Here is a 12,954-nt window from a genome sequence, read left to right as displayed (position 1 = left end):
AGCCTAGAGCTACAGGGGGTAGTTGAAGGGGCCCCACACAGTGCCTTCTTCTTGACACTGCTATGGCGGGGTGGTCTGATGTGGAAGGCATCACTTATATGACGCCGCCTTCAGCAGCGAATCATCTAAATACAACTACATTCTTCAGCTTCAACTAGATACCTGGAAATACCAAACAAGTCAGAGTCAAAATGGAAAATCAAGACAAGTTCGCCATCCACGCAGCCGCTCGTGACGGGAAAGGCAAGTGAAGCTAGCCAACGGTGTGTGTTCAACCGGTGACTTTGACTCTGACTCCCAGAATAGCGACCGTTGTAGAGTCTTTGCTGAATGTAAGTAGCTGTCCGCTATGTGATGATGATATGGTCGGTCTAACCATACCAACAGGCCAATCCCAAGCTCGCCAAGCTGAAAGACGACGATGGCCGTCTTCCCATCCACTGGGCGGCTTCGTACAACCACCACGAGATTGTCAACCTCCTGGTTCAACAGAAAGGGTTTGATGTCGACGCCAAAGTATATAAGATATTCCCAGCATACCTGCTACTTGGAACAGCTCAATTCTGACCTCACTTGTAGGATGACATGGGCTGGACCCCTCTCATGATCGCAGCCAGCGTCAAGGACTCGGACAGAGTGGTCGATCTCCTCCTTGCCAGAGATGCCGACGTGAATGAGACAAGTACGTCCATGTTTCCCACCGCGTCTTGATTGGCCCTTTAACACACTACCGCATTTCTCCTTTACCACATTACCCCTCTACCACATATTAGCACACACATTTACACATTACCACATGGCACATGCCCCCTTCCCGTCCTCATGCTACTCATTTACTAACAAGAATCCAGATGAAAACGGCCAAGTACATCCCCTCCCCCCTTCTCCCCTGCCCCTTCCACCACCTAACTCCTCTCTAGACAGTCCTCCACTTCATAGCCTCCAAGTCCAACCTCGACCTCGCCCGCAAGCTCCTCGAAGAGCACAAACCTCCCGCTTCCGTCCGCGTCCGCGACAAGCGAGGCCAGTACCCCCTCCACCGCGCCGCCGCCGTCGGTTCGGTCCCCTTGATCAACCTGTTTCTCAAGCACAAAAGTCCCCTGAACGCCAGCGATTCAGCTGGACAAACGGCGTTGCATCATGCTATTGCCGAGGGGCATGGTATGTTATCTATTCTTCTCCAGCGAGAACGGTTCAAGGCTGATGATGATGATGATAGGTGACGCGGCTGTGGTGTTGATGAAAGCTGGGGCTGAGATGGACAGGAAGGATAATGATGGGCTTCTGCCTTTGGAGGTGGCGCCTGGGATTGATGTAAGTCTTGTGGTGGTGCGGGGGTTGATGTGGTATGTGTAGCTGACGGACGGGGGAACAGGTCAAGAAGTATATTCAACGAAAGGCGGAGGAGGAGGGGATTGATCTTCCATAGGTTATGTCACAGCATCTAGACAAAACTGTATCAAGGGTGGAAACATAGATATCAAAACATCGTCTGTGGTCTTTGAAGTTTCTGTCCATATGCAAAATGGGTATCTTTTTTTTCGTTAAAGCATCACACCCACCCCTTTAATCTCAGGATCATCCCTAAACGCCAACCTAACCTCTTCATCCCCCACCGCCAGCCTCATTTTGCTCGGCCTCTCCGGCCTCTGCCCCTCCAGATTGATAATCCCGGCCCCGGTAAGATCAACAGCAGCAGAACCCAACCCAGCCGGTCTGATCAACTGCCCCGTCTGCTTCGCCTTTGTAATCATCAACCCTGTTCCATCGTCTGCCCCTTCCCCCTTCTGCCCTGTAGCCCTTTTCTCCAATAACTTCAACGGCCGAGACTCATTGACCGTCAGCTTGAGCATCCGCTGCATCTCCTCGAGCACATCCCCAAACGTACTCTCCGCCAACCCCGTCCTCTGAATCCGTAAGCACAGTGCCGTCAACAAAAGTTTCGAGGCAAAGGGCAAAGAGCGGAGGTATTGCTGCAGCGGGTTGGAAGTGGCCTCGTTGATAGCTCTTCGGACAGTCTCGATCGTTACCCTCCCAGCAGAACTCTTCTTCTTTTTCTGGGGCGATTCGTCCTTCTTCCTGGCGGGGGTTTTCGTCGGCGTGTTTGGCGTGGCATCGTCGGAAAGGTCATTAACTTTCGCGTCTGCTTCCGCCAGTTCGACCGCTCGTCGACAGATATCCAGAGCCCGGCGGGCGTCACCGCTGACGGCAGCCACCTTCCTCGCCGCGAATTGGATTGCATCCGGGTCCACGATGTCACCTGGGACACCTTCCAGGCGAGACTGGACGATACGCATGAGCTGTTCGTGGTTGTACCCCGGGAACGTGATACGCGTCAAACCAAGACGGGAGCTGATTTTGTTGGAGAGGGTTCGTTCGGGCAAGTCCATCGTGTTGGCTACCGCCAGGACGATGAGCCTGGAGTGGCGGAGGCCGGGCCAGTTGAAAAAGTTGTACATGACGCCCTGGTTTTTGGTCACCAGCTGGTCGAGTTCGTCCATCAACACCACGCAGGGCACACGACGGGGGGAGGGGTGGCTGAATTCTCGCTCCAGAAGGTCGAGGGCTTGGGCCGGGGAAACGCGCTGGCCTTTGAGGGCTTCCCACAGCAAGGCGTAAGATTGATGAGGGTCGGTGATTTTCATGCCGTTGATCTCGACAAAGATAAAGTCGTCGAGCTCGTCGGCGCGAACGGCGGCATCGAGGTGGGAAACTACCTCGCGCACGGTGGCGGTTTTGCCTGTACCCGGAGTACCAGAGATGTAGATGCAGGTTCCGGAGCCGTCGGTGATGGCAGCTTCGAGGTGCGAATAGACGAGACTGAACTCGGATTCGCGACATGGTAGACTGGTGGGAACTGAAGCGACGTGGAGCTGGGTGCGGGCTACCTGATATGGGGAGGCGTGAACGTGCATAGGAGAGAGGACTCGGGTGGCTAGGGGTGTGAATTCAAGGTGCTTTTTGACGACGATGCGCCGGTGGGAGGAGGGGGTTGCCGGTTTGTTGCCTGTCTTTTTGTGTCGGCTGCTGGGGGTGACGGCGTCCCTGATACGAGCCTTCTTTGGGGTGCGGTAGACGCCAGGGGCATATTCTCCATCTGCTTCTGGGTCGACCTCAAACTTGTAGTCTCGCTCGGGGGATTCGTCTTTCGCGGGCTTCTTTTTCCGAGTTGCCTTGGTCTCCTTCTGAAGCCGCTCCTGGAGAGCCTCGAGGTCTTCCCTGCCGTGGTAGATATCCTCCCAGATGAACTCCTCGGTGTAGGTGCATGTTCTGGTGTTGCAGCCCCTTCGGCAAATAAATACTTTTCCATACTGCTTGGATTTGCGTGGCACTTTGCCTGTTGGGAATTCGTTCATGAAGGCTTGCTGCGACATAACATGGGCCTTGCCATTGATGGTCGACAAGGCGTTGACATCGAACGAGGTGGTGATGTAGAGCTCGTTCTATAGAGGCAGAAAAAGTTAGCAACTCGAGATCAAGGCAAAGACAAAGCGCAATCACACACACCTCCACATAATCCGTCCTCTTCTTTGCGCTGCGAATCTCGTTTGGCGACGAGAACCACATGAAGTTGGCGGCCATCTCGCCCTCCTCGTCCTCCTGGAACTCGCATATTATGCCAACCCAGGCTTCGTTGGAGCTATCGGCCTTCAGAAGCGTCGTGTCTCCCAAATAGCACTCGAAATTGCCATTACGAGCGCCAATAATCTGGCCATCTTGCCACGTAGCTCGTTTTCGTTTCCTCCCATTGTTTTCCTCGGTGTCTGGCTCGTTGGCATAAATCCATTCCCACGGAAGGTCTTCTGTTCCCAGCTCGTCGTCAGAATCCTCTCTTAGGACGCCTGGGAGATGGCGCTTTCTCGAGCGCCCATCGACGACGCCAGGCATTGTTGAAGATTTCTCGGAATCGGTTGATGGGAAGGTAAACAATGCGAGCAGATGCGAAAGGCTGCAGCGATTATCTGTGAAAATGGCTTTGTTGACCGATACACTGGTCTATTCGAGTCCAAAATGACGAACAGCTGAGTGAAATAGGTCATCAATTGACAATTTTAGTAGAGGGCGGTCTGGCTTGTGGTTTTTGGAGCTTCTGCCTCAACTCAAAAGGGGGCCCTCCGTCGCGTCGATAGACGCGTTCCATGCGGGCGCGCCTAAATCTATTAAGACCCCTGCCAGCCAAATGCTTCCTTAGCCACAATGACGTTTTGAGACCACTGGAAATGCCAAGATGCTATGCAAGTAACCGGTATATCCCTGTAGGCCAGACAGTCTCCAAACGGGACGTCGATTCACTGGATATCTGACGAACACTTGCATACGGCCTCATCTGCTTTCCAGCATCAACATAGGAGTAGAAATGAGACTCTGTATTCGTGTCATTGCTTTCAACAAAGTCTTTTAATTGCCTATTTTGCCTATTCTGCCTGGTCTCACATCGTAGACCGATAAATGACCGACCCCATGTCCACCATAAGTAACTCTAGATATTCTTGCGGGCAAGAGTTGATTGAGTCTTGTCTTTGAGTAGTCAGATATTCGACTACTTAACACACGGTTAACCTCTTTGGTCGGCCCTCAAGCTCTGATACACGTGATCACCGCACTTTTTGAAGGCTAGAGCGTGACTACCTTACCTTGTGGCTGTTTTCGTGCCTTCCATTTTCTTTTTTTTTTTTGAAACTCCCGATTGTCTCCTCCAAGCCTTTCTGACGTTCGGCCTTCTTTTTTCGAAATTGTCCGATAATAAATCTTCTGCCCTCGCTAATGTTCACCTCTCCTTGCGTTTAAACAGCCCGGCCAGCGTTTCAATTCATCTCATCGGGTTTCCTTCCTGTCGACCGAGGGCCCCGTGCCAGATTAACCTCTCTCAATGGCTACTTGTGGGATATTATTGCGACTACTGGACGCTCCTTGCCTACAAGGAAGTTCACCTACAGCGTACGGAATGCCCTTTAGCACGCTGTCGTCCAGTTAGCTGGCCTGTCTGGTCACCGGCTTCTGGTCGGAACTCTCTCCTCACCGAGGCAAGTCTTTCTTTATATCCTCCCTCATTTATGAAAGCTTTGTGGTAAAACTCTTTGTGGGTTTCCTTGGAGCTGTCTGGCCATCTTGATTTATTTGAGATGAGATTGAGACTGTCTCGCTCCAAAAGAATGTCGCTGAACCGGCTTGCTGTCCGTTAATGCGACGCCAACGGGCAGGTCTGAGACTGCCCATGTGGCGGCCTCTTTATCGCTGTGTATAAAAGAAAGGATCTTTCTTTTTAGCACAAGACGTCTTTGTGTGATGGGTTTTCACAACATTTCACATGCCGATAGGAGCTGGCCAAGCCATCGAGCCTCAGGGAACCACATGCCATCCACACAGATAGCTGACAAGATCCATCATCTTTGGGACCTGCTCAGGGCTGAACTCCACCTAAAGGCCTAGGTAACAAGTGTCCAGCCGAGGGTACCAGCTGAGATGCAATCCTCTTGATGGAGCTTGGCCAACCATCCCGAACAGAACTTTACCTTTCCATTGCCAGAGCTCTTGCTAACATTAGCCTACATTAGGTACGCTGATCGAGGTCTTTACGAATGGCACAGCTTGAAGCTGGTTTTGCGACTGGTTGCTTCTTGAGCAATCCGGATCTCTCCAAGGATCAGCATACTGTGCTTTCCCTCTAGGCTGTCTCGACGGGATCCCGCATCGACCGGAGCAGTCGGTCCTTCCCAGACCTATGATTGCAGGTCACTTGCAGCACTGGCAATGGAAGCTCGCCCCTGCCTCCTGTTGCTACCACCAGCTCACGCTTTCCCCACATTGCCCCTCCAGCTCGTCTGCCTGTCTTTTCTCGATTCTGTGTTCGCATTCAGGTTCTGACTCTGATCTTCTCCCAACATCTCCCTCGCACATCTTCTTACATCTCGTTTCGATCACACCTTCCACACACTACCTTCTGCTTCAGAATAGAGAAACTCACAAAATTCACAGAGAACACCGCCAGAATGGACACCATGGAACGGAAGCATTTTCGACTGGGGGTTGATGAGCTGGCGGAAATATATCGTCCGCCGCTGACCAAGCAGGCAAGTCGTTACTTACAGAGTACAGCATCGCAGTCGACTAACCGCACCAGATCTTTCTCGCCCCACCCTCCACCATCGATGTCGACCCGGCCGACTTTGCTCTACGCACAAAGTTGGAACTGATCGGCAAGGATACCTTGTGTGACATTAAGGCCATCAATGTCGACGACACGACCACCCAAATTTCCATACATTCACCTGGCACCAAGGCTGCGCAGGACGCTGCCCAGCGAGTGAGGAAACTACTCATCGAGGAAGCCGACATCAAAGACATGTGGAGAACCAATGGCCTGCTGTGCCCATCCAAGTCAGGTGCAGATTACTCGGCCATCGTGTTTGGTCGTGATAGATGCGCTGTCGTCCCCTCAGCATCGGCCCCAACCGTCTCGGAAACCACCTCTGGGACTCATCAAGCCAAGTATAAGGCCCAGCTGTCTGATATTCTTGACCGGGCCGTCGGATCACTTGTCCGAGACCCAAACAAGATGCAGATGCGTGTCAAGATCGGCTACCTACAGCGACGTGAAATTTGGAACCCAGAGAAGAGGAGGTACAACTCGGCCGAAATGGAGCGTGAGCTAGAGTATGCCGCCTTCCGCGACGTAATCAATCTTTCACCATAGTAAGTATGAATGGACTCGTTCCTCATGAGAGTCGTGCTAAAAAGTCTTACAGTGTTCCTGTCGATGTGGTTGAAGCCCTCAGAGTCGCCCTGATCAACGGGGATGAAAGTTTGCCAGCAGTGGTCCGAGAGAGCGTTGACTCCGACTCCGAACCCGAGTTCTCCCTATATATAGTCACGCCAAATTTGGAGATCGAGTGTATGGTAGAAGGCGTTAAGGCGGGCAGAGGCCGAAAGCCTAGAATCATGCCCGTGTGCGCCTATCAACGAGCCAAAGTCTACAACGAATTCTCAGTCCTCAATGCTTGCCCCGACAGGTGAGACAAGACAACACGCTTATTTCCAAGTTGCTTCAGTATACTGACATTCTGCACCGCAGAGGTACTGATTGGGAGTTGAAGATTTCCCAGGAGGTCAGCCGCAGGGAAGGCAGGCCCCGTCTACCTTTGACTGAAGATGACATGGCTAGGCTCACCAAGATCAGCCAAGGTACATATGCAGGTGGCTTCCCCAAGATTTCGGTGTCTCAAGAGTTCATCAAGAAGAACAAGGTGACGAACATTGTGGGCAAGGTCATCTGGACCCTGGAGCTGAGTTTCAAGTATAGCCTTGAGATTACGGTGTACCATTCGTTCGGAACGAACACAACGAAGCCTCCGACTACGACAACTCTGCTCTCCATATTCAGTCCTGACTGGGACGATCACCTCGGGCTCCCCGTTACGATTCCGCGGGAATGGGACAAGAGTTTTGCCACTCAACTCCTGACCTCGAGAGACAAGACCCAGGTCCCATACCCCTTGACGCAGGCTGGTGGCGATGAGCATCCACTGGATGAGTTTTTGTCGTGGGTATCGTGGGTGCAGGAGATGCTTGATAACCTGCTGAGTGCAGGGGCAAAGGGCTCGAGCCGAGTCGTGTCCTGATGGAACATTCGAAGAATTGGATGGCGAATGCCACTTGGGCTATTGGGATTAGGGAGGTGACCGTCTAGTTTATGGTGGGTTGTAGGATGATGGCACTGGGGAGAGAAGCATGGAGCCTTCGTGGGCTATGTATTATATCTCTTCTTGTTGTTTTATATCATAGGGGAAGTTCAGGAGGAAGTTTATTTTTATTTTTTACTGTATTGTGTTATCGTGTAAGGGGCGAGAGGTGTGTGAATGGGTCATTGTATTCCGAAAAAAGAGCTTTGAAGGGATGGCTGTGATACTGTAGCATTGCAATGTAAAATATCGAGACGCAAAGGTCAGTTATAACCCTAGGCTATTGTGATGTGGCGAAGGAGAGGTGCGTGAGGGGCCACCATATTTGTAGCATGGCACCGACTGGTATCGTCTGTGACTTCTCAAACCAACTGTTACATGCAGTCAAGGGCACTCGCATACGTAGGAATGATAGATGACTTTGACATGAAGCTGGTTCATTGCTATTCTCAATTATTGGCCCATCATGACGCCTGAGCAGCCTGGCCAGCAGCTGGTCCAGCAGCCAAGACCTTTTGTCTGAGAACTGTGGTGAGGAAGTAAGTCAGTGCATACTCAATCCTCTCATTTGCATGGTGAAATCCCGACATGGACCTACCTTCCTCCACCAGCCTCAAATTCTGAGTCTTGGCCTGCACGATGCCCTCCAGTCCTTGAATATTCGCAGCCAACTCCTTGACCTTGGCCTCATAAAACTCTGCCGCGCTCTTGGTGTCCTGTTTTGATCACCAGATCCCGTTAGTAACCCATGCCACTCAGATCCGAAAGTGTCACAGCAAACCAACCTTTTCGACGTAAAACCCAGTCCCGACATCAACAATGACCTTGTCCGGGTCGGCCATCCGGCCCTTGACGTAGAGGGAGTTGGTCAAGGGGACGAGGATGGGCTTTTTCTCGTCAAAGGTCTCGGAGCCGGACTTGACGACCCGGAGGCACTCCTTGAACTTGGATTGGGCGGCGGCGAGCTGGGCGTAAGATTGAGAGAGGTGCTCGACTTCTTCGTCGAGTTGCTTTTTCACGGCCGAGAGTTGGGGGGCTGTGAGGGTATCGAGGGAGACTATAGGATGTGTTAGTTGGGGGTGGGATACGGGCGTAGGTTATGGGCTTGCTAAAGGGGGCCAGGAAGGGTGAGGTGAGTTGAGATGAAATGAGATGAGATGGTGAGAGGTGAGAGGTGAGAGGTGAGAGGTGAGAGGTGAGCATGAAAGAGGTGCGGGGTTGAGGAAGGGGGGGAATGAGACATACTTTGCTCTCCTCCTTGCTGTCTTCCTTGGCTGGCCATTGTGAGAGTTGGGGATCGGTGGTGATCCTGGGACTTGAAGGAGCTGTGATAAGTCCCGGGACGGTGTGTGCGCCTGGCGGTGGATGAGGCGCCGTTGGTGCCCCACCATTCCCGCGCGACAGTTTGCGCTGCGGGGCATTTCAAAGGCTGGTTAACTGCATCACGGAAATAGTGGGGTGGGGGCTTCACCGAGACGACGAAAGATATATATCATCGGATATTTTTACGTGTCAAGTGCGAAGGAAGGAGGGTTCAGGCAGCTTTCACTCAAAGTTTACCAAAACTGTCCTTGGTAGAGTCCTAGGGAAAGCCCTAGATTATTCTGTGACATATAAGCCCTCTACCCAGCTGCCCAAGTCCCGATCTCACCATCACCATCTCAGTTCAGATTCAAACCACCCCTCCTCCTGCAATGCCACCAACACCGCCCCCAGGAACAGCCTTCTCCTCCGGCCCTCACGGCCGCTCCCTCGTCGCAACCCAGGACTTCACCCCTGGCTCCCTCATCGCCACCTTTTCCTCCCCCACCCTCGCCCTCCCCGATGGCCCCAGCATGAGAACAACATGCAACTACTGTCTCCGTGTCGGTTCCAATGAGGGCTTCTCCCCCGTCTCACTCAAAGCCTGTACCGGCTGCAAGGCAGCTGTGTACTGCGGCCCAACGTGCCAGCGTGCCCACTGGAAGTCGATCCACAAGGCCGAGTGTAAGATGTTTGCGAGGGTGAGGGAGACTACGGGCAAAGACTGGCATGTAGCCCCCTTTCCTGTCAAAAACGAGAGCAGACATGTTGACGCTGGAATAGGCTGCCTACCCCCGCAAGAGCACTGGCCCAAGTCCTCCTAACAAACGACAAGGGCATCCGCGACCCCTTTGACGGGTCCGACCCCCTCGAGAGCAACCTCGAAGGCTTCAAAGCAGACGAGCAAGTGTGGGGTGACTTTGAACTCCAAGCCATGGCGGCGATGACCTACTCGGGTGTTTTCATGAACGAGGACGGGCTGAGAGTGGCGATGAGATTTCTGTGTCAGATCCAAACCAATGCGTTCAATCGGCTCGATGCGGACACGGGCATGTCGGGGATTTTTCTCGATCCTGCGCTGGCGAGGGTGAATCACTCTTGTGTGCCGAATGCGTTTATCGGGTTTGATAAGAGGACGGCGACGCTGAGGGCGGAGAGACCGATTAAGGAGGGGGAGGAGATTACGATTTCTTACATTGGTATGTGGACAGTTATTGGTAGTAGGACTTAAGTACTGACGGAGTGATTGCAGCAAACGACAAGCCTCGGTCGATACGCCGTGAAGGACTTAGACTCTACTACTTTGAGTGCGACTGCCCACGGTGTGTGGATGATCTTGATGTATACCAGGTTGCTCAGACATCGCCGGTCATTTCACTTAACTCGTTCAGCTTGCAGCCGGATCTTACAAAGTTCCGAGAGCCGGCTATCGACAAATCAGGTATCTCGATGAACCAAATCGAGATTATTTACAAAGTGGTCTATGACCAGACAAAATCAGAGCAGGACACCTCGATTGAAGCGGCACGGACTCGCTGGAAATTGTGCAAGCCCTTGGTTGAAGCAAAGATGTGGGCAGTCGAACCATTACCAACCACAATCCTCCTCCTCGCAACCAACTGGCAGACCAACTACAAATGGGCCGTTTACGCCCTACCACTGGCTTGTTTCTTGGCAACCCAATGCGATCCCATCAAGCTTGTTGCCCCATTCATGCCGTGGCGCATCAAGGGCGTCATGATTATTACGAAACTGCTGGCTTTCACGGGAGAACTGACGTCAAGCGGGGAACTGGCAAAAAGGTGTACTCACGAGGGCATTGTTGGTGCTTTGGCGATGGCGGATCAAGTCACCATGTGCCAAGCTCTCCTCCACATCGTCGTCCATCAGGGCTCTATCGGCGCTGCTGAGGATTGGGACGTATTGAAGGAGGCCAAAATGATGCTGAAGGATCTTGAGAGTTTGCCCGGACGGGTAGACGAATCGAAGATGGTACAGGCGTGGGCTAGAGACCCTGAAGATCCGCAAGCAAAAGCATTTTTTGAGAGCGAGGTGCTCAAGCCCGTCAACACGTTGGCTTCCTTCGCGCCGGAGATTTTGGAGGATGTGCTTGTCCAAGGGCAAGGATCGGTAGTTCGACGTTAGCGGGATAACGGATCATCACCTGCCTCCCGAGTTGGATAATGCAGCAGCTGTCTTGGGACGACTCCGTTTCTTGGGATTTTGCAAGTTTGTCGTGCTACTCTGCCTCAACGGGGTGAGCGGCGCAGCACTGTGTCCAGAGACCGTGTAATCCGAGAATTGGTCCGAGGGCACTCTTCGTTTTGATCCAGGCTCCGGCTTGGGCGAAGAAGCCCGCTTCCTCGCTCCTGGGTGGGGAAGAGATGCCTCTGGATCCAAGGGATATGCCACACGTCGATTATTGGATGCCCCATAATTTGCCTCTGCTCTGTCGACCCTCTCTTTCAAGATCTCAAACTCCATTTGTAAAGTCTCGACCTGGCTGGCTCGATTACCAATCTTCGCGATGTTGCTGGTGAGAATCTCGAGCTCCCTTGAGGGAAAAGAAGGGGCAACACGCTCGTGTTCGTTGCTGCGCACAGTGCCAAGATCTCTTCTGAGCTGCGCGATCTCGGTGCGCATAGCAGCCATATCGCGGGCATAGTTGTCGGCGCTGACGCTCACTTTGATCTCGGCCCTCAGCATATGAAGCTCTCCTGTCGTCTGTTCAAGTTGGTTCTTGAGACCTGAGACTTCCTCTCGCAGCTCTTCGGCGAGATCTGTTGCCTGCTGTTGGATTATGTCGAGGCCATCACTGACCAGGGACACCCGGCTCCGAAGGCCTTCCAGTGTCGCCTTTTGCTGGGTTCCGAATTTATCAATCCCGTTCAGCTCTGATCCGAGTAGTGACTTGAGGCTATCCTGTACGCCGAGTATGCTTCCCTTGAACCCACTCACTGTTTCATGTAGTGTCTTTGAATCACTCTCCACACGAGCCACACGTTTGTCCAAGCCTGCCACAATTCTGAAGCCATTACTGTCAATACGTCTGAGGTAGTCTTTTTGGCCTTCGAGTTCGAACTTAAGCTGCTGAAACTCGATGGTACTGGGGAAATTTGAGGACAGGTCGGGCGGCCCACCATTGCTCGTTCTTGACGGTTCGTTGATGCTGAGGACTCTTTTGACCTCGGGTTTAAGCTCTTCTCTTTCCTCACCGAGCAGATTGACAGACGCGATTCTCAACAGAACTTGGTTGCTGCGGGAATATTGTCAGATTTCAAACTGACGACATAGGAGCCATGGCACATACTCGTCGAGGACATGGTTGACTGGGGTCTCAATGCATCGAAAGCCGAGTATGGCTGCACAACCGTCACAGAAAAGGTTTTGTAAATGGCTGCGACGGTTGTCAGAACAGATTAGAAATATCTTGAACACAAGCAAGGGGATGTTTACCATCCTTCCACCAGAGTCCCATTCCCCCCGATTCTTGTCTTTCCTTCGCATCGAATGGCCAAATCCTCGTCTGATCCAATCACAGGGCCGAGATAGCTATTGCCAATCTGGATCCAAAGATTGGAAAACTTCCCAACTGATGCCTGGCATTTTTTGCATTCGCAGGAGGCCGTCTTCATTTTGATGATGTATGTGTGCTTCAACCCAGGCCTGCAGAGTTGTGATGCTGTTTGCTTGAGCCTTTGGTGCCCATTGCAGGCCTCGAGGATCGGTATGTGGAACAAGGGAATTTTGCAGTGGGTTCAAGAATAAAAAACAGAGTTTCTCAAAATGGAGACTTTGATTATACTTGTTCGTCCAAAAGGCAGGTGCAAGGGGCACAGCAGACCGTGGGCCAGTTATTTTGTCCACAACTTGGCCTGGCTGGCCAGCAAGGTTCTCGCCCAAAGTGACCTAGCTCCACCAGCCACTGTTCACTTATCGAGGTTTTTCGTTTATCGGATTGTGGCCAACCGCC

At 52.5% G+C, this 12,954-nt stretch overlaps 6 protein-coding genes across 6 annotated transcripts; 3 read left to right on the top strand and 3 right to left on the bottom strand.

Annotated features, from left to right (window-relative positions):
- Positions 1-64: 64 nt before the first annotated feature.
- On the top strand, positions 65-1,525 carry NAS6 (putative ankyrin-repeat protein). Its single transcript, XM_062908438.1, has 7 exons — positions 65-243; positions 307-332; positions 388-516; positions 580-682; positions 903-1,161; positions 1,220-1,314; positions 1,376-1,525. Exons 1-6 carry the CDS (start codon positions 192-194, stop codon positions 1,221-1,223), a joined length of 573 nt encoding a protein of 190 aa, XP_062771543.1. The 5' UTR covers positions 65-191; the 3' UTR covers positions 1,224-1,314; positions 1,376-1,525.
- A 19-nt stretch (positions 1,526-1,544) lies between these two features.
- On the bottom strand, positions 1,545-4,161 carry ORC1 (Origin recognition complex, subunit 1; the record flags this gene model as incomplete). Its single annotated transcript, XM_062908437.1, has 2 exons — positions 3,508-4,161; positions 1,545-3,443 (listed from the first exon to the last, which is right to left on the bottom strand). Exons 1-2 carry the CDS (start codon positions 3,886-3,888, stop codon positions 1,545-1,547), a joined length of 2,280 nt encoding a protein of 759 aa, XP_062771542.1. The 5' UTR covers positions 3,889-4,161.
- Positions 4,162-5,925: 1,764 nt separating this feature from the next.
- On the top strand, positions 5,926-7,794 carry QC763_118485 (uncharacterized protein). Its single transcript, XM_062908436.1, has 4 exons — positions 5,926-6,026; positions 6,122-6,693; positions 6,747-7,010; positions 7,073-7,794. The coding sequence occupies exons 1-4, from the start codon at positions 5,991-5,993 to the stop codon at positions 7,617-7,619; spliced, it is 1,419 nt and encodes a 472-aa protein (XP_062771541.1). The 5' UTR covers positions 5,926-5,990; the 3' UTR covers positions 7,620-7,794.
- Positions 7,795-7,891: 97 nt separating this feature from the next.
- On the bottom strand, positions 7,892-9,260 carry GIM5 (subunit of tubulin prefoldin). Its single transcript, XM_062908435.1, has 4 exons — positions 8,925-9,260; positions 8,465-8,736; positions 8,278-8,395; positions 7,892-8,205 (listed from the first exon to the last, which is right to left on the bottom strand). Exons 1-4 carry the CDS (start codon positions 8,959-8,961, stop codon positions 8,144-8,146), a joined length of 489 nt encoding a protein of 162 aa, XP_062771540.1. The 5' UTR covers positions 8,962-9,260; the 3' UTR covers positions 7,892-8,143.
- Positions 9,261-9,373: 113 nt separating this feature from the next.
- On the top strand, positions 9,374-12,283 carry QC763_118470 (uncharacterized protein; the record flags this gene model as incomplete). The annotated part of the gene is made up of 3 exons (XM_062908434.1): positions 9,374-9,708; positions 9,765-10,180; positions 10,234-12,283. The coding sequence occupies 3 exons, from the start codon at positions 9,374-9,376 to the stop codon at positions 11,124-11,126; spliced, it is 1,644 nt and encodes a 547-aa protein (XP_062771539.1). The 3' UTR covers positions 11,127-12,283.
- QC763_118460 (uncharacterized protein) lies at positions 11,142-12,616 on the bottom strand (the record flags this gene model as incomplete). The annotated part of the gene is made up of 3 exons (XM_062908433.1): positions 11,142-12,237; positions 12,292-12,378; positions 12,438-12,616. 3 exons carry the CDS (start codon positions 12,614-12,616, stop codon positions 11,142-11,144), a joined length of 1,362 nt encoding a protein of 453 aa, XP_062771538.1.
- Between the last annotated feature and the right edge of the window lie 338 nt (positions 12,617-12,954).

This window comes from Podospora pseudopauciseta, chromosome 1, assembly GCF_035222475.1.
Source record: "Podospora pseudopauciseta strain CBS 411.78 chromosome 1, whole genome shotgun sequence".
NCBI lineage: Eukaryota > Fungi > Ascomycota > Sordariomycetes > Sordariales > Podosporaceae > Podospora > Podospora pseudopauciseta.
Note: the sequence above shows the minus strand (reverse complement) of the source record. Positions and strands in the feature narration are given on the sequence as shown.

What these genes read in the sequence shown, in the direction of transcription:
- GIM5 (XM_062908435.1), bottom strand. Translation starts at nt 8,961, where the DNA reads ATGGCCAGCCAAGGAAGACAGCAAGGAGGAGAGCAAA. An exon ending in CTGGGTTTTACGTCGAAAAG is followed by an intron (nt 8,396 to 8,464) that starts GTTGGTTTGCTG and finishes TGATCAAAACAG; the next exon opens with GACACCAAGAGCGCGGCAGA. An exon ending in TTTGAGGCTGGTGGAGGAAG is followed by an intron (nt 8,206 to 8,277) that starts GTAGGTCCATGT and finishes TCCTCACCACAG; the next exon opens with TTCTCAGACAAAAGGTCTTG.
- QC763_118485 (XM_062908436.1), top strand. Translation starts at nt 5,991, where the DNA reads ATGGACACCATGGAACGGAAGCATTTTCGACTGGGG. An exon ending in GGAAGCATTTTCGACTGGGG is followed by an intron (nt 6,027 to 6,121) that starts GTTGATGAGCTG and finishes TAACCGCACCAG; the next exon opens with ATCTTTCTCGCCCCACCCTC. An exon ending in CTCAATGCTTGCCCCGACAG is followed by an intron (nt 7,011 to 7,072) that starts GTGAGACAAGAC and finishes TCTGCACCGCAG; the next exon opens with AGGTACTGATTGGGAGTTGA.
- NAS6 (XM_062908438.1), top strand. Translation starts at nt 192, where the DNA reads ATGGAAAATCAAGACAAGTTCGCCATCCACGCAGCCGCTCGTGACGGG. An exon ending in AGCCGCTCGTGACGGGAAAG is followed by an intron (nt 244 to 306) that starts GCAAGTGAAGCT and finishes CTCCCAGAATAG; the next exon opens with CGACCGTTGTAGAGTCTTTG. An exon ending in GGTTTGATGTCGACGCCAAA is followed by an intron (nt 517 to 579) that starts GTATATAAGATA and finishes CCTCACTTGTAG; the next exon opens with GATGACATGGGCTGGACCCC.